The sequence below is a fragment of the Haliotis cracherodii genome, unplaced genomic scaffold (assembly GCF_022045235.1).
Source record: "Haliotis cracherodii isolate W230 unplaced genomic scaffold, xgHalCrac1.p SCAF_7, whole genome shotgun sequence".
Taxonomy (NCBI): domain Eukaryota; kingdom Metazoa; phylum Mollusca; class Gastropoda; order Lepetellida; family Haliotidae; genus Haliotis; species Haliotis cracherodii.
The window spans coordinates 1,337,975-1,356,579 of record NW_027266330.1 but is presented as its reverse complement, the minus strand read 5'-3'; the positions used below and the strand labels follow the sequence as shown (position 1 = coordinate 1,356,579).

At 46.0% G+C, this 18,605-nt stretch overlaps 1 protein-coding gene across 1 annotated transcript in view; it reads left to right on the top strand.

Annotated features, from left to right (window-relative positions):
* LOC139447481 (von Willebrand factor D and EGF domain-containing protein-like) overlaps nucleotides 1-10,363 on the top strand; it is a 58,183-nt gene extending 47,820 nt beyond the window's left edge. The window contains exons 16-26 of the mRNA XM_071228877.1: nucleotides 52-217; nucleotides 1,077-1,227; nucleotides 2,121-2,353; nucleotides 2,710-2,978; nucleotides 3,163-3,268; nucleotides 3,914-4,022; nucleotides 4,887-5,014; nucleotides 7,003-7,114; nucleotides 8,207-8,282; nucleotides 8,911-9,050; nucleotides 10,149-10,363. Of these exons, the coding sequence (XP_071084978.1) occupies nucleotides 52-217; nucleotides 1,077-1,227; nucleotides 2,121-2,353; nucleotides 2,710-2,978; nucleotides 3,163-3,268; nucleotides 3,914-4,022; nucleotides 4,887-5,014; nucleotides 7,003-7,114; nucleotides 8,207-8,282; nucleotides 8,911-9,050; nucleotides 10,149-10,363 (1,705 nt within the window). The remainder of the gene's footprint in view (nucleotides 1-51; nucleotides 218-1,076; nucleotides 1,228-2,120; nucleotides 2,354-2,709; nucleotides 2,979-3,162; nucleotides 3,269-3,913; nucleotides 4,023-4,886; nucleotides 5,015-7,002; nucleotides 7,115-8,206; nucleotides 8,283-8,910; nucleotides 9,051-10,148) is intronic.
* Nucleotides 10,364-18,605: the final 8,242 nt, after the last annotated feature.

The window sequence follows — 18,605 nt, the reverse complement described above, 5'->3', positions numbered from 1 at the left end:
TACAGGTCCTTCCGGCACCTGCTACATAAAGCTATCTTCTGTTCCACGCAGACTCCGAGTAGACCAGAGTTTGCTAAACGGTGCTACTCGCTCCCAACCCACCAGACGCGTCATCAGATACGACAACGTCAACATCAACACCCAGTGTCTGTGCAACAACATCACTAGGACGGCTGACTGTGGAAACAACAGAGTGATACAAGACCCGGTCAGAAATGTGAGTCATACGTCCTTGTCATCCTTGTGTCACACGTCCTTGTCGTCCTTGTGTCATACGACCACCATACTCTGATCACGGCTGATCGTCACACAGGCTTCCATCATGTAATCTCATGTACGTTTGTGTATTCCAACACTATGCCCGTTCTTCTCATATGTCCTCACACACGTCATCGGCACACACGTCACACCTTATCCTCACACACGTCATCAGCACACACGTCACACCTTATCCTCACGCACGTCACACACCTCATCCTCACACACTTCAGCCTCACACACGTCATCCCCACAGTCGTCATCCTCACACAACACACACGTCACCCTCATACACCTCACCGTCACACTCGTCACATACGTCATCCTCACACAACACACACGTCACCCTCATACACCTCACCGTCACACACGTCACATACGTCATCCTCATACGCGTCATTCTCACACACTTCAGCCTCACACACGTCATTCCCACAGTCGTCATCCTCACACAACACACACGTCACCCTCATACACCTCACCGTCACACACGTCACATACGTCATCCTCATACACGTCATCCTCACAGTCGTCATCCTCAAACAGGTGATCCTCAAATATGATCTTTGCTGCGTCCAGTTCCGAGTCAGACTGGCTATAGTTGTAAGAGAAGACTAAATAGATCGGGTTGTCAGGCTTGGAGAATTTGTGTCCCTGTCCTTTCCGACGGCGCGGGGACGATGCTCATACTATCAATCACTGGTTGTCTGATTCAGACATGATTTTATTCTCCCCTGACACATATTGGTATATTGGAGACTGCGAACTAGCCACACTTTCATCCTCACCAGCATCTCAGTAACGCCCACTTGTTTCAGCTCTGCCGGTCGTGTCACGATGTCACGGATCGAGTTATAACGCGGACTCAAAATGCATCGGTGATAGACGACGACAACGACGAGCCTGCAGTCCGCGTCACCGGCCCCACTGCCGTCCCCGACAGGCCCAACTTCAGGACGATGATTAACTGTGAGTAGCTTCTAGAACTACTGTACGATCATGTCAGGCTGTCGCCTACACATAGGACAACACACCATTCAGTTGTCCAATGAGATACCGCGTTCTGTTCTCGGGAAGACCTGTCGTCAAAAGTTACACGTCGGTCGATTAGCTGTGGGGTGTGTTTTTATTAAGACACAAGTGAAGTTGTCGCAAACCCGACTTTGACTCGCATCGCTGCGTACAGTTCGTGATGATATTTTATACCCACTATCAGTAAGTAACATTGGACAAGTTATGGCATCAATGAAGACAGATTGTACTATATATTTTTTACCTTTACCAGGCAAGTCAATGTTCAAGTCAATGTACAAGTCACTGTACAAGTCAATGTTCAAGTCAATGTACAAGTCAATGTACTATCTTGATATGACCCGACAGTCAGTAACTGTCCCAGCACTCAACCCAAGAGAAGTGACGTAGGGTGGCACACAGGGTAAAGTCACGACCGGTTAGGTTTACCCCCTAGTGTCACCTGCCGGTCGCACATCCGCCCACGTTGTGTAACAGAAACTAAGCATTGTTCGATAAACGGATCAACGAATGTGTAAATATTCTCATAGCGCTTATAAATGGGGATTCAGCCTCTGCTGGAAAACCATCAAGACAAAATTACACACTAGCGCGTCTAAGAATTGGTCTCCGCCAACTCATGTCTGTCGTAAGAGACGACAAACGGGATCAAGTGGCCAGACTCGCTGAATTGGTTGATTTGCATTTCATCGTATCCCAGTTGCGTAGAGCGACGATCATGATGTCAATCACTGGCTTGCCTGGTCCAGACTCGTGTGTTTACAGATCGCCGTCACATAGAACTTGTCGGAATGCGGCGGTAAAGAAACACAAACACATTTCCCCTTCAGTTAACTTCACGGCGAGCGTGGGTATCAACGTCACGATCCTCACTCCAGGGGCTGAGGTTAACCCCTTTCCCCGCTTCAACCCCAACCTCCCCGTGCAGCCTCAGATCACCCAGGCCCGCGCCAACCAGCTGTGCCTCACCGCCATCGCAAACTTCACCCTCGGCGTCAGGTGCGCCACCATCGTCGGCTTCGACACCTCCGGTTTTGTGTCTTCCTGTGTTGAAGACATGGTTGTAAGTTTATCGTTTCTTTGTTTCATGTGTTTATCTTATATTGTATTTCATTTTGATTGATTGATTGATTGATTGATTGATTGATTGATTGATTGATTGATTGCGAAAGCTCAGAAAATCGATGAGAGTGAAATCTGTGCATATTTGTAACCATATCTTAGCTTATTTCAATGTTGTAGCTCACCTGAGTCAATACTATGTCAGTATTATGTCAATACTATGGTGTAAACATAACAAGTCACCCTTAAGAGACTATATGGGAACAGTATACTGTATATACATATGGATGGGGTACATTTTAACAAAAAAGCTAACCCTAAGGAATTATTCACCTGCAAGTACGTGTATTCTCCCAGGCAGCACAGACGACCGTCTTCCTGCAGGCGTCGGTATCCGCCCTGGAGGCGGGCTGCCAGGAAGCCATATTGAGAAACATCAGCAACTTCGGCACCGACGGCCAAGGGAGACGACTCCCACCACCAGAAGTTACCAAGAACATCTGTCCCAACCAGTGCAGCTTGAGGGGTGTGTGCAGCGCCGGCACGTGTCTCTGTGACGAGGGTTACACTGCGCCAGACTGCTCCGTCCAAGTGGCGAGACCTCCACAGATCATCCGGATTATGAGGTCAGTGTTTGAGGTGGACACCGTGGCTGAGGTCAGTGTTAACGATGATTGTGTATTCCCCACGCCTGTACCTCCCGCCTGTATGTAGACGTGTATCTATGTTGTCCTTCGGCCTCCATGTGGTGTGTCCTGACATACGCTGTTATCACATCGTACATACTTAGATCAATATGTTTCTCCCCAGGAACGGCCTGTGCAACTCTCGGAGACGTCCCTGTCGCATCGCCTTCCTCATCGTCGACAACTTCCATGAAACTCCAAACATCGCATGTAGAGTGCGGGATGTCAGAGTGAGTACGAGTTTACCATATCATATACTGTCCACCATTACTCCTTAGTTATAGCGGAAGTGATAAGGCACAAGCAGAATCAAGAATCGGTCAAATCTGAAGCTGTGTTGATTTTTGACTGGGTTCCTGTCTTCTCGTCTGAACAGACAGGCGGCAGCAGATTAACCGAAGGCTGCGATTGGACAACACTAACAATGTCATTCATTGGTCCTCGGTATCGGACGAAAACCTGTAACCGGATATGGTCAAGTGGGCTGCATGTTGTCTGAAATCTCACAGTTTACTGCGCGAACGTACAGTGGAACGAGTTAATGTTGATGCTTATGAATTTCGTATGACATTCATACAGTCGTTGTTCGGCGAGGTTTCTAATATGCACAGCCACTTTTCCTTCTGTTATTCTTGGGTCCTCAACAGGGTTTTGTTAAAATGCTTTTTATTTCTCTCTCGGTGATGCAGTGATCAATAACACTGTGGTCGAACACTGGGTTCGATACCGCTGACAGATCAATCAGAATGTAACGCTGTGAACTGTCATGAGGTTTATCTGAGACAATGTCTGAATGTTCTGGTTCATGTAATTCGCATCAAAATCTCCCTTCTTTAATACACAGGAACTGATATTCCCATTCTGTGTTTCTACAGATAGATAACGGCAACCTGACGCCCGGAAACAACTTCTCGATCGTCCCCGCGGATTTCGAGAGTTCCCGAGAAGTCGGCTGTCACCTCCCTGATGCCAGAGTACCTGAAGGTAGACAGTGACATCACGCAGCTTAACATGCCCGGATGTTGCATGGTGAACATCCGGGTTGCAATTTGTCTTCAGCGTGTCGTAAAAGGCAACTGACGGGATCGGTTGATGCATGTCATCGTATCCCAATGGTCTATCACTGGTTTATCACCGTATCACTGTATTATTTACAGACCACCGTCATAAAGCTGGAATATTGTTGAGTGTGGCGTTAAACAACAAACACATGTCACATGATGAAGACTACTTTTGTGTACCCGGTACACCGAAAATGTGTACACAATGTTATCGTATGTCGCCGTGGTCCGACGTGTGTTCAATGATGTCTTTAAGAATGACATAACTGCAACATGTTTGTCGTTCTGGGGCCCGTTCCACAAAGCGATCTTAGGGCTATGATTGTCGTAAACCAAGCCAAATATGGGAGTTACGATCATCTTAGCGCTAAGATCGTTTCGTGGAACGGGGCCCTGGTTGCTTGTATCAATGAAACATAAAGATGGTTGAGAAAACAGCGCTCTGTGTTCGTATATCTCTGTGCGCGTGTCCTGAGGGTGAGGCGACGATGCTTGCCCTGAAAGGCGACTTGCTTTGCCGTAAAAGGCGACTATGCTTGTCGAAAGAGGCGACTAACAGGATCGGGTGGTCAGGCTCGCTGACTTGGTTGATGCATGTCATCGATCCCAATTGCGTGGAGCGATGCTCATGATATTAATCACTTTTTTGTCTCGTTCAGACTCGATTATTTACAGACCGTCGTCATATAGCAGGAATATTGCTGAGTGCGGCGTTAAACAACAAACAAACAAACAAAACGACCTCGGGGTGAATCTCCACCCATCAAGTGTTGTGTTTATCCTTCAGACCGGGCGCTGCATGGGTTCCTCATCTCACTCACAACAAACGGGGCGCTGTTCAGTAACGAGGTGCTGTACGTGGTGTACGACTCCCGCTGTCTCGCCTGTAACAGGATGGGCCAGTGTGGCATCAGGGTAGGTGTGTCTCGCCTGACAGGATGGGTCAGTGTGGCATCAGGGTAGGTGTCTCACCTGTAACAGGATGGGCCAGTGTGGCATCAGGGTAGGTGTGTCTTGCCTGTAACAGGATGGGTCAGTGTGGCATCAGGGTAGGTGTCTCACCTGTAACAGGATGGGCCAGTGTGGCATCAGGGTAGGTGTGTCTCGCCTGACAGGATGGGTCAGTGTGGCATCAGGGTAGGTGTCTCACCTGTAACAGGATGGACCAGTGTGGCATCAGGGTAGGTGTGTCTTGCCTGTAACAGGATGGGTCAGTATGGCATCAGGGTAGGTGTTTCGCCTGTAACAGGATGGGCCAGTGTGGCATCAGGGTAGGTGTGTCTCGCCTGACAGGATGGGTCAGTGTGGCATCAGGGTAGGTGTCTCACCTGTAACAGGATGGACCAGTGTGGCATCAGGGTAGGTGTGTCTTGCCTGTAACAGGATGGGTCAGTATGGCATCAGGGTAGGTGTTTCGCCTGTAACAGGATGGGCCAGTGTGGCATCAGGGTAGGTGTGTCTTGCCTGTAACAGGATGGGTCAGTGTGGCATCAGGGTAGGTGTGTCTCGCCTGTGACAGGATGGGTCAGTGTGGCATCAGGGTAGGTGTCTCACCTGTAACAGGATGGGCCAATGTGGCATCAGGGTAGGTGTGTCTTGCCTGTAACAGGATGGGTCAGTGTGGCATCAGGGTAGGTGTCTCGCCTGTAACAGGATGGGCCAGTGTGGCATCAGGGTAGGTGTGTCTCGCCTGACAGGATGGGTCAGTGTGGCATCAGGGTAGGTGTCTCACCTGTAACAGGATGGGCCAGTGTGGCATCAGGGTAGGTGTGTCTTGCCTGTAACAGGATGGGTCAGTGTGGCATCAGGGTAGGTGTCTCGCCTGTAACAGGATGGGCCAGTGTGGCATCAGGGTAGGTGTGTCTTGCCTGTAACAGGATGGGTCAGTGTGGCATCAGGGTAGGTGTGTCACCTGTAACAGGATGGGCCAGTGTGGCATCAGGGTAGGTGTCTCGCCTGTAACAGGATGGGCCAGTGTGGCATCAGGGTAGGTGTGTCTCGCCTGACAGGATGGGTCAGTGTGGCATCAGGGTAGGTGTCTCACCTGTAACAGGATGGGCCAGTGTGGCATCAGGGTAGGTGTGTCTTGCCTGTAACAGGATGGGTCAGTATGGCATCAGGGTAGGTGTCTCGCCTGTAACAGGATGGGCCAGTGTGGCATCAGGGTAGGTGTGTCTTGCCTGTAACAGGATGGGTCAGTGTGGCATCAGGGTAGGTGTCTCGCCTGTAACAGGATGGGCCAGTGTGACATCAGGGTAGGTGTGTCTTGCCTGTAACAGGATGGGTCAGTGTGGCATCAGGGTAGGTGTGTCTTGCCTGTAACAGGATGGGCCAGTGTGGCATCAGGGTAGGTGTGTCTTGCCTGTAACAGGATGGGTCAGTGTGGCATCAGGGTAGGTATGTCTCGCCTGTAACAGGATGGGCCAGTGTGGCATCAGGGTAGGTGTGTCTCGCCTGTAACAGGATGGGCCAGTGTGGCATCAGGGTAGGTGTGTCTTGCCTGTAACAGAGTGGGTCAGTGTGCAGTGTGGAATCTCTCTCTCTCTTTCTCTCTCTCTCTCTCTCTCTCTCTCTCTCTCTCTCTCTCTCTCTCTCTCTCTCTCGCGAACAGGCATATAAACAATTACAGTATACACTTGAAAATAGGATTTAACCAAAGCATTACAAATGTTAGCCATACGTTCCTTGGCTGAATACCCTTTCAAATACATCATCATCGAATTGCTACTTTGTTTCATATTCAGCCACCATCGCACGTGGGCAATATTTCCTTTTGCCCGCCAATTTATGTTCAAATCCACGTATAACTCTGTATAAAATGAATATGACAGTGTATGAATAAGACGCATGTTAATAACAGTCGGAACAACACGTGCTTCATGTGGACATGCTATTTATTTCAGAACGATACATGTCTCATAGAAGGCACGTGCAGACGTGCACGTGAGGAGAACCCGAGGAACCCCTCGGAGCTGTGTGACCCGGATAGAGACCAGGAGAGATGGACCTCGTCACGTGAGTGGGGAACCAGCGCGTGCAGCTCGTGCAGTTCGTGCAGGGATATGTCACGCTTACTCTCTTGTCTTACTGATATGTCTTCACTGGCGGGCAGGTGCCGTTGTACAGAGCGATCTTAGCGCTGAGGTGATGGTAACTCCCATACCTGTACATAGACTAACGACAGTCACAGCGCTAAGATTGTTTTGTTCAACGGCACCTAGGTCCAGCCGGATAAAACACCGAGATGTTCACAGAATTACGTCATTTAACCGTGGCAGACAGCGTTGTGTCTGTTCGGAGTTCGAGTCCAAGAATTCTGCTGATTATTCCAGGTGTGTCAGCACCTCACCGTGCTCGTAGTTAACACCTAAGACATGCATCACAAGCTGACACGCTGATATAACTTCACAGCCACGTTAAACTCTCACTTACCCAACTGCTACCTGAAGCGGGTCTTTCCTACACATAACAAACGACCCTTGAAGATCCGGACGATGTTTGTCATAAGAGGCGACTAATGGGATCGGGTGGTCAGGCTCGCTGACTTGGTTGATGCATGTCATCGTATCCCAATTACGTGGAGGTCTTGCTGTGTCTAGTTTGACGACAGATGTGTGTTGATTACCACATCTTCATAATCGGACGGACAGACAGACAGATATGTAAAGCCACATGGCTCTATGTACAGATGGCATTTCATTGTCATTTGTTTACTTACGTGATATGTGATATACAAAAAAGTGACAGAGAATATATATTTCAACAATATGGCCAGTGGACGTATGACAGCATAGTTGTTCGATTTTATAAGACTGATCATTAACATCTTGTTTTTGTGCATATATGTGGGATTATTCCTTTCTCATACTTATTACATATTAATGAAACATGAAATTAATCCTCAATCGCCCGAAATTGGCAGTTTTCACAGATTCTCGTTACACCTTCTGCTCATCTACGTCTAAAATGCAATTTATCATCTAACTTAATTGATACTTTGCCAATGTTGGTGACACCACAATCACTAGACGAACTGGATATATAAACCTTCACAAATGTATATAAAGGTGTACACCATCTGAATGTTCTGTTGTCACGTGTCTCCAGTGTCAAGACTCGCGGCCTTCCCAGCGCCATGCCTTCCAACCAACAACAGATTCGACAGATGGGACATCTGGACCAGGTGAGTGTGGCCAGTGCATCCTCCCATTGAGATGTTAGTTCCCCGACCATGTAGTCTTCCCGGGAAGTGGGGGAAAGGTGGTGGCTGGTTGTATGTTGAGGTCTTGCTGTGTCCATGTTCACACATCTCGGTTGTAAGCGCCATCCCCCTGACGTTCGGCTTCACCCAAATGGTGACGTCTAACTGTAGTACAAGACCTGCACCACGTTGGGCACTCGTCCCACATGAAACCGAAAAGTCGGGATATATAAAGGAACTCGATAGCATAATATATTCATACAGAAAATATCACAACCCTCTACAGATATGTATGAACATATTATGCTACACATGCTATCACGGAGTTCCTCTGACGACATGCTATTCAAAGCAGGGATTTAAACTTCGACTTTCACCATATACTCTTGGACAAAAGTTAAACGTCCCTGACTCATCGTATGAAGCATCAGAAGCGGTCGCCACGACCACTGACATGGATAGTAACAATTGTTTCTGATTTCTGTCATTTCTGGAGTGTGACAGCTTGTAAACAAGCCAAATATTTTACTTCAGAAATAAATACAGGATACAATTTGAAGCAAATGGCTAGGTGTCTGACGCGTGCTTTATTTCTCTATTTCGTTTCCAGCAACCAGACTGGCTGTCCATGCTTTTTCGACAAGAACAGGACCGACTGCGCGTGTTGTGAGGCTGGTGCCTGTCAGTGCCCGGATCCGAACCCCAACCAGTGCGCCCTGTGCAGTCAGGAAGCCCGTCTGTGCGGCACACGTGAGTTGTCCCTGAACACAGATGGCGGCTTGGGACATAGTCGTTACATTACCTCTCACACTCACTGTCCCTAGTCTAACGACCAATAGTGTCACAAGTGTGAAAGTGTGTAAGTGTGTAGGTGTGAAGGTGTGTAGGTGTGTAGGTGTGAAGGTGTGTAGGTGTGAAGGTGTGTAGGTGTGTATGTGTGTAAGTGTGTACGTGTGTACGTGTGTAGGTGTGTACGTGTGTACGTGTGTAGCGATATTAGAGCAACAGCATGCCGAGGGATACCAGAAATGGGCATCATACACTATTGTCACATTGTTCCCTTGCGGGAATCAAAGTCAGGCCTTCGACATGTCAAGCTAGTGCGAATACCATTACGATCAAGTCTGTATACTGAAACATACAAGGAGTCATGTGATCTGAAGTGAGAGAATGTTTGTTTTACAGCCATGAAAATGTGATGCAATGTGTGCGTGTGTGTGTGTAGTACGTCACACTCTTATTTGTGTAGTACGTCATGTCATACTGTATTGTTTGAGTAGTACTTCATATAATACTGTATTGTTTGTGTAGTACGTCATATAATGCTTTATTGTTTGTGTAGTACCTCACATAGAACTGCATTGATTGTGTAGTACGCCGTGTAAAACGTTATTGTTTGTGTAGTACCTCATATAGTGAGTGAGTGAGTGAGTTGGGTTTAACGCCGCTTTTAACAGTATTCCAGTTATATCGCGAACGTGTCAGCTTAATGTGGGAGGAAAGCCCGAAGTGATGCAGGTCTCAGACGTTTACCACTTCGGTGAAACCCACGAGCACGGCTATGGTGCTGACAAACCTAGAAACATAATCGGGGCGAACCGGGATTCGAACCCACAATCATAGGTTTCTGGCGTGCCCAAGGGACGCAACTCTGCACAGTTCCTCATATAGAACTGCATTGTTTGTGTAGTACGTAATATAATACTGTATTGTTTGTGTAGTACGTCACGCAATACTGTATTGTTTGTGCCGTACGTCATATAATACTGTATTGTTTGTGTAGTAACTCATATAATACTGTATTGTTTGTGTAGTACGTCATATAATACTGTATTGATTGTGTTGCAGGTCAGACGTCCCCTGAGAACGGGGTGGACGGGTGGACCCTGTCACTCACCGGGTGTCAGTGCGCCTTCGACCCCTCGCGGACCGACTGCGCATGTTGCCAGAACGAAGGCTGCCTGTGCGGGCTGGAACACCGGAACCAATGCTCGCCGTGTGGACGACCGGAAGTCTGTGGATCGAAACCGGATGTGTTTGGCGGACTGCGGGTCCACGGCTGACACCAAGACTAGCTCTCTCTGTTCATTGCTCATGGATTTCCTGGAGGTTGACAACTGGTCAACATTCAAGATTATCCCCCACAGTTACCGATGCGAGGATTACCTCAAGTGCATGCCCTCTGTATAGACCGATCTGTGTACAGGTCACACATATCGTACTCCCTCACACTGACCACCATCACCCTGACAACCAATACTCCTGGTTGTTAGGGCTGTTGCCTAGACACAGGTTCCATGCCGTGTCAGTATCCTACTTATGTATGTAAAAGTACTTGTACATAAACTGTTTTTATATTTGTACTTTTGATATCTGAGTTAAATAAAGTTTATTTTCTACTTTTGCTTCACTCTCTTTCCTTACAATCGATTGCAAACAGGTAATGTGTCTCGTGACGACAGTGGTTGATATCATGAGCAACATTGTGTACATTGGTGTACATTGACACGCCGTCAGTCAAGTCACTATACATGACCACACATGACCATGTCTTCAGCAACCCATGCTTGCCGTCAAGAGGTGGCCATGCTGGTCGACAGAGGCGATGAACTGGAGAGGGTGGTCAGGCTCGCTGATTTGGTTGACGCCTGTCATCGTATCCCAGTTGCATAGATCGATGCTCATGATGTCAATCACTGGACTGTCTTGCCCAGACTGGTTTATTTACAGACCGACGTCATATACCTGGATTTATTGCTGAGTGCGGCGTTAAGCGCCAAACAAACAAAACAAACCACAAGATGCAATCATGTGGCATCTCACGGCAAGTAACAGGCTGCACATGACTTACGTAACAGCCGGGGCGGTGGAGCAGCCTGGTGGTTAAAGCGTTCCCTCGTCACGAAGAAGACCGGTTTGATTCCCGACATGAGTAGAATGTGTCGCCTATTACTGGTGTCCCCCGCCGTGATATTGCTGGAATATTGCTAAAAGCGGCGTAAAACCATACTCACTCAGTCATAACATCCACTATGTGAAGGCATTGGCCGGGTTAAATGCTGATGCCATTCCGGCTGTGTGTACACATCTGGGGAAGTCTAGTGGTTATTTGAGTTTGTGTTCGTCTTATTGGTAAACTACGTAACACGTCTAAATTATCAGACAAGCAAGACAACGGGGACATTATTTTCTACGCGTTGCATAACAAGCCTGTTTAACTGGTCATGGTGATTCAACATGTATCTGGCATGCACATTCATGGCATCGGTTCTGTTTTCTTTGTGAACGCGCGAAGGCCAGGTTAGGATTTTACGAAACTTCGGCAGAAGAGCAACATTGGATGACCATGGTGAGAGGCGAGTGTCACTGTATGGTACACACATGCGGGGAGCCTTGGTAGCCGACACGACCTTGACAACTTGTCAGAAGACGTGGGCAGTGTGTGTGGTGTCATTGATGAGGTGGTACATGACGTTATGGCGAAGCAAATAAATCTGTTCCTTCTTTGAGAGGCATTTAGAAGTAAGTAAGGATAGAGTAAGTAAGGATAAGATATATGGATGAACAACTTCTTAATTACAATTAGGAGCAACTTTCCGGTGTAGGTTCTAAAACCGTTACCAAGCAAGTGATGTACAGAGTATGTCTGACAAGTATATATACAGGTAGGAGGAAGTGTTTATAAAGTAGAGTAGATATCAGATGTAGTTACACTGGAGTGGAGAAGCCTGTTATGTACACAAAAGGGTAAAACATATTGGCCAGTGAAGCCTGTAATATGAACAAAAGAATAATGACTGATTGGGGTCTTTGATGAGTTGATGATACGCCGGTGGAATGTAATATCCTTGGTTACGGTTGATTGACGGTTGGAGTCTTTTGATGGTTGGAGTCTTTTTGAAGTCTTTGAGGTTAGTGGTGAGGGCTTTGACCCAACTACTCACTCACTCTACCTCGTGGCTAGATGGTGTTTCCCTGTGGCTTTAATTGTGTTCTGAATGGTGTGACTTCTCTTGAAAACTACATCAATGTAGGCATGTTTCTTTAAGAGTCTCTGGATGTTGAAGCTAACTATTTCACGAAGACACAAGACATTCTGATTCAAAAATATTTCCAGAAACCTCCGTTTCATCAATGCATATGATATTAAATAGTTCTAGAATTGGCGAGACCTTTGTGATATGTAGTTTTTAGCACGTTAAATGTATTGGCCATTTTTTCCTTGAGTTGTGAAAATTGAAAAAACCCAGCATGTGACATTACATCCATGTAAATATTGTAATATTTAATATTATAAATGCTTTTAAAGGATGAACGCGGCTTCCCTTAGGAAAGGATGTTTTGAATTTTTTGGGGGTACAATTTCAACTTCACTAGATCAGGCCCGTCTGTCATTCTAATTTAGTAAAGAAATAACCTATCTGAGAAACTATCTAGGCTAGCCTCTGTGGAAAGTATTTCCCTCAGTAAATGTAAAAGATAGTATCGTGTTCCATGTTGACCGAGACTGCATGTACGAGGATGCATATTTGTTTAATGTTAAAGTGTTTTTAGAACTGATTCACTTGAAATAGGTGAATGGTAAGACTGTGTTTAGCTGCACTATGGCTTCATGTGGCTGGTTTCTGTTTTGTCCACACGTCCTTTCCTCTGAGATCCTTTCCCACAATGCCCTTAATTTCCGGTTAACGAGTTTAAGTTACTCTTGATAGAAGATCAGACATATGTTTAAATTGTCAACTATTTGGTCTAGATCGTCACATCTTTGAGGGGGCGGTCGGGTAGCCTAGAGGTTAAAGCGTTTGCTCGTCACGCCGAAGACCCGGGTTCGATTCCCGACATGGGTACAATGTGTGAAGCTCATTTCTGGTGTCCCCCGCCGTGATATTGCTGGAATATTGCTTAAAGCGGCGTAAAAACATACTCACTCACTCACTCACTCACATCTTTGAGAGTGTACGTTCGCCGTTTGGATTTACCATTTGGAATAGGTATTCTGCAATAAAAAAAATATTTTCACTTATTTTTCTTTTTTTGACCGCCCCTCTGGGAAAACCAGAGAAAACTGGGAGTTGAGAAACAAACATAATTGAGAACGCCCTTTTGGCCGTCAAGCGTCACCAGGCGATGCTGCAGTTCAGGTAAGGGTTGTGTGAAGCATCGTATAATATGACTTGTTTGATAGGCATTACTTAGAAGTTGACGGATGACAAAGTAGACACAATTTATGGATAATAACTTCTTTAATACTGTAACGTCGCCTTTACAGTATAAAAGAACTAAATAAATTGTGTCTGCTTTGTCATCGTATAATATGTTCAACACAAAACAATGGTTGAAAATCAGAGAGACTCACTGGAGAATACCATCATGCGTTCATCCTTCGTTTGCTACTTGTATTACCTCTCCATATACAGAGAACGAACAACAAATCGCCTGGCCTAAGTATTATGCGGATGTGAAATATCAAAGCCAGAAAATATTCCATCTCGATTGCCTGCTGAAACACATTCCACTGAGTGTGAACGCGATTTGAGTAATATACAACTACACTTTTCCATTGATCATTTGTACGATTAGTGCATTAGGCGATGAGTACATTTCTGAGATATACGAGTAGAATGCCGGAAATAGAGTTATGGGCGTAGTCGATATGTCCTAGAAAAACACCCTCCATTCGTCAACACAACAGTCTGCAGGCACCTACCTCGTGCCGAACAACCATTTTACACTGGTCATTTCAGTGGTTGTCATATTGTGTGATGACCTGTCACCTTCACCCAACACGGTGCAGTGGTTACTTCGGTGGTTGTCATATTGTGTGATGACCTGTCACCTTCACCCAACACGGTGAAGTGGTTACTTCAGTTGTTGTCATATTGTGTGATGACCTGTCACCTTCACCCAACACGGTGAAGTGGTTACTTCAGTGGTTGTCATATTGTGTGATGACCTGTCACCTTCACCCAACACGGTGAAGTGGTTACTTCAGTGGTTGTCATATTGTGTGATGACCTGTCACCTTCACCCAACACGGTGAAGTGGTTACTTCAGTTGTTGTCATATTGTGGGATCACCTGTCACCTTCACCCAACACGGTGCAGTGGTTACTTCAGTTGTTGTCATATTGTGTGATGACCTGTCACCTTCACCCAACACGGTGCAGTGGTTACTTCAGTGGTTGTCATATTGTGTGATGACCTGTCACCTTCACCCAACACGGTGAAGTGGTTACTTCAGTGGTTGTCATATTGTGTGATGACCTGTCACCTTCACCCAACACGGTGAAGTGGTTACTTCAGTTGTTGTCATATTGTGGGATCACCTGTCACCTTCACCCAACACGGTGCAGTGGTTACTTCAGTGGTTGTCATATTGTGTGATGACCTGTCACCTTCACCCAACACGGTGCAGTGGTTACTTCAGTGGTTGTCATATTGTGGGATCACCTGTCACCTTCACCCAAACACGGTGCAGTGGTTACTTCAGTGGTTGTCATATTGTGGGATCATCTGTCACCTTCACCCAACACGGTGCAGTGGTTACTTCAGTGGTTGTCATATTGTGATATCACCTGTCACCTTCACCCAGCATGTTGCAGTGGTTACTTCAGTGGTTGTCATATTGTGGGATCACCTGTCACCTTCACCCAACATGGTGCAGTGGTTACTTCAGTGGTTGTCATATTGTGGGATCATCTGTGCAGTCATATTTGCACATGTCAACTTCACACAACATTGTGCGATGCTGTCTCAGATACGCCTACGATGTTATTGAACAAATTCACGTCCTTTTAAACCTTGTTTTCACTTTAGTATTTTGAGAGAATGTTTAACATTTCGATTTCGTGAATAAAACCATTATATATCTGAGACACCAAAACTGTATCAACCTTGCCTATCTCTCTGACTGTCATACTTTCTTCGTGTAGACAATTGTTGATTCGTCTCCAAATGCTCATATCATGCCAGTATAGAAGCCGTGTCACCAGGATGGGAAGTGTTCACGATGCCAGTATAGAAGCCGCGTCACCAGGATGGGAAGTGTTCACGATGCCAGTATGGAAGCCGTGTCACCAGGATGGGAAGTGTTCACGATGACAGTATGGAAGCCGTGTCTTGTTTCCTACACGGGATGGATATTCTGCTACTGTGTTGGAGTATTAAGTATTATTCTAAAACTCCGTGTGACCTCTACAGACACGTCACGTACGGCTTGCGTCAGTGTATGAGTAGCTCCAGTTCGATTTGGCCTACAGTCGACTTGTCCCCGTCTCAATGTCTTCAGTCCCTGATTTATCTTCATCTGAAGAGGGACAATCAAGCTGGTGTAGTAACTTCATCGCGGAAGGCGACCAAAGGCGCCAGTCAAAATCCCCTTCATTGCTGTGATTGGTTTTGGTTGAACTAACGAAGCACGAGTGATAGATAAATCAAGCGATAGAACCATTAACGGAACGTCTTTCTTGAGATGTGTGTTCACAGAAGGGTCACCCTAAACAGAAGCTTGACACCGGAGCACCATGGGAGTTGATGTATCACTGCGCTACACTTCACCACTTCCTCCGCCGCCATCAGTGTGTGACAGGTCGTTAGCTGATACCACAAAATAGGTCCCTTGGCGATCCGAGATTAAGGAATACCAATAAAGAAAGTGGATTGGACAGCAAAGTAATCGAGGCTTCCGAAATGACAGACCTCCTATAGGTTGGACTGTGTATTTTGGTAGGAAATAGGTTCACGAGATATTGACGGGGTTGGGCGAGAGCGAGATGGAAAGGCTGTCTAACACTTAACTAGTTTATTCAGCCCTCGATATATTAACACAAATATGAAATCTTATCTATAAGGTTGAGTTAGTAGAGTAAGTCGATAACAACTACTGCCTTGGAGGTCGGGAAGCGTTGGTGTTTCATCGATGCACAGACCCGGGAGAATAAGGCGGTGGAGTTCCTCCCTACAAACCCGGGAGAATAAGGCGGTGGAGTTCCTCCCTACAGAAAAATACAGCTAGACTGTAGGATGTAGTCTCACCAGGACATAGTAATGGCGCTGTACGCGGCAGGGCGGTGTACGTGAGTGGTCATATGTTGTATTAAAAATGTGCTCGAAGACAACAGATGTGTCACGTGATTGTGACTAAGGCATGCAGGACATGAGGCACGTGCACTATTTGTGTTCAAAACATCTCGAGTTCAAAGGTTATTGTGTTCCAATCCATGCACTAATGAGCACGAGTTTGTATAAAGTATCTACCAAATGAATATATAATTATTTAGATATAACATGTTTATGAACACTAAACAGGCAGACATACACACGCTAACATAGACAGTAACATACCATGATAAACGTACTGTGTAGAGATCCCGATATACCGTTCCGATAGACCGTCCCGACATACCGTCCCGATATACGTGGCACACTTGACACAGCGGAGATGTGCGTGAAGACCTTCATTCAGTCAGTCAGTCAGTCAGTTCCCCGTGTTCTGCAGTCAGTGAGTGAGTGTCAGAAGTTTCATCGGGTTCTGGAGTCAGCGTGGCCCAGAAAGAATTGAGTAATTGCAATTGAAACCTTGTCCCTTAGCACCAACTTGGAATGCTCTCTTTTAATCGATCTCCCAGAATTGATATGAACACTGCACGTACTGGGTCCGCCCTCACGTCATGGAGGTCGGAGAAATTCTATTAAAATGCGTCAGACCACTTCCCTTTGTTTCGTCATTCATGAAATCAAATTTACTATGACCAATTTCTTTCACAAAAAGTAAATTTGGGGACATTGGCACGTATCCCTAGATCTCTTAAGGCACATTTGCTTAATAAACCGTGAGGACGGTTATTGAGAAATCGCACAAAACGTGAAATCGAAAATACCTTGCGTCGACGCAGATTGATAGAGAAGCTATTTACAGCAGTAAAGATGAGAAGTACCTTTTTACACGCCGAGAGCTGTAGTTGTTTCCAGGAGAAAACCTTCTCGCTGTCACTTGGCCTCCACGCAAACCCTTCTGGGCAAGTGTTGGTGCTCGCCACAAAATAAATACCATTATTTGTTAAATTTTGACCTAAGGCGTTAAATTAAATTTAAATGTTCCTTGAATCAATGCATTTATTTTCAATTATAGCTAAATCGTATTTTGTATTTTCAGGAATCGATTTGTCAATGAATACGTTCTTTCATGGCCCATCAGAAAGGGATGAAAAATCACTGGTGTATTAACTAGTACATCATTTGAAGGACATTCTGACGTATTGCCGTGTCAGCGCATCATTCGATATTCTTACATATTCTTACATATTAAAGTAGCAGAACACCACATGAACGACATTCTGACATATTAAAGCAACACAACGCAAGATGAAGGACAATCTGGCGTGTCAGTGCCTTGTTCGAAGGACATCCTGACATATTAAAGCAACACAACGCAAGATGAAGGACAATCTGGCGTGTCAGTGCCTTGTTCGAAGGACATCCTGACATATTAAAGCAACACAACGCAAGATGAAGGACAATCTGGCGTGTCAGTGCCTTGTTCGAAGGACATCCTGACATATTAAAGCAACACAACGCAAGATGAAGGACATCCTGACATATTAAAGCAACACAACGCAAGATGAAGGACAATCTGGCGTGTCAGTGCCTTGTTCGAAGGACATCCTGACATATTAAAGTAACACAACGCAAGATGAAGGACAATCTGGCGTGTCAGTGCCTTGATCGAGGACATTCTGACATATTAAAGTAACACAACGCAAGATGAAGGACAATCTGGCGTGTCAGTGCCTTGTTCGAAGGACATCCTGACATATTAAAGCAACACAACGCAAGATGAAGGACAATCTGGCGTGTCAGTGCCTTGTTCGAAGGACATCCTGACATATTAAAGCAACACAACGCAAGATGAAGGACAATCTGGCGTGTCAGTGCCTTGTTCGAAGGACATTCTGACATATTAAAGTAACACAACGCAAGATGAAGTACAATCTGGCGTGTCAGTGCCTTGTTCGAAGGACATCCTGACATATTAAAGTAACACAACGCAAGATGAAGGACAATCTGGCGTGTCAGTGCCTTGTTCGAAGGACATCCTGACATATTAAAGCAACACAACGTAAGATGAAGGACATCCTGACATATTAAAGCAACACAACGTAAGATGAAGGACATCCTGACATATTAAAGTAACACAACGCAAGATGAAGGACAATCTGGCGTGTCAGTGCCTTGTTCGAAGGACATCCTGACATATTAAAGCAACACAACGTAAGATGAAGGACATCCTGACATATTAAAGCAACAC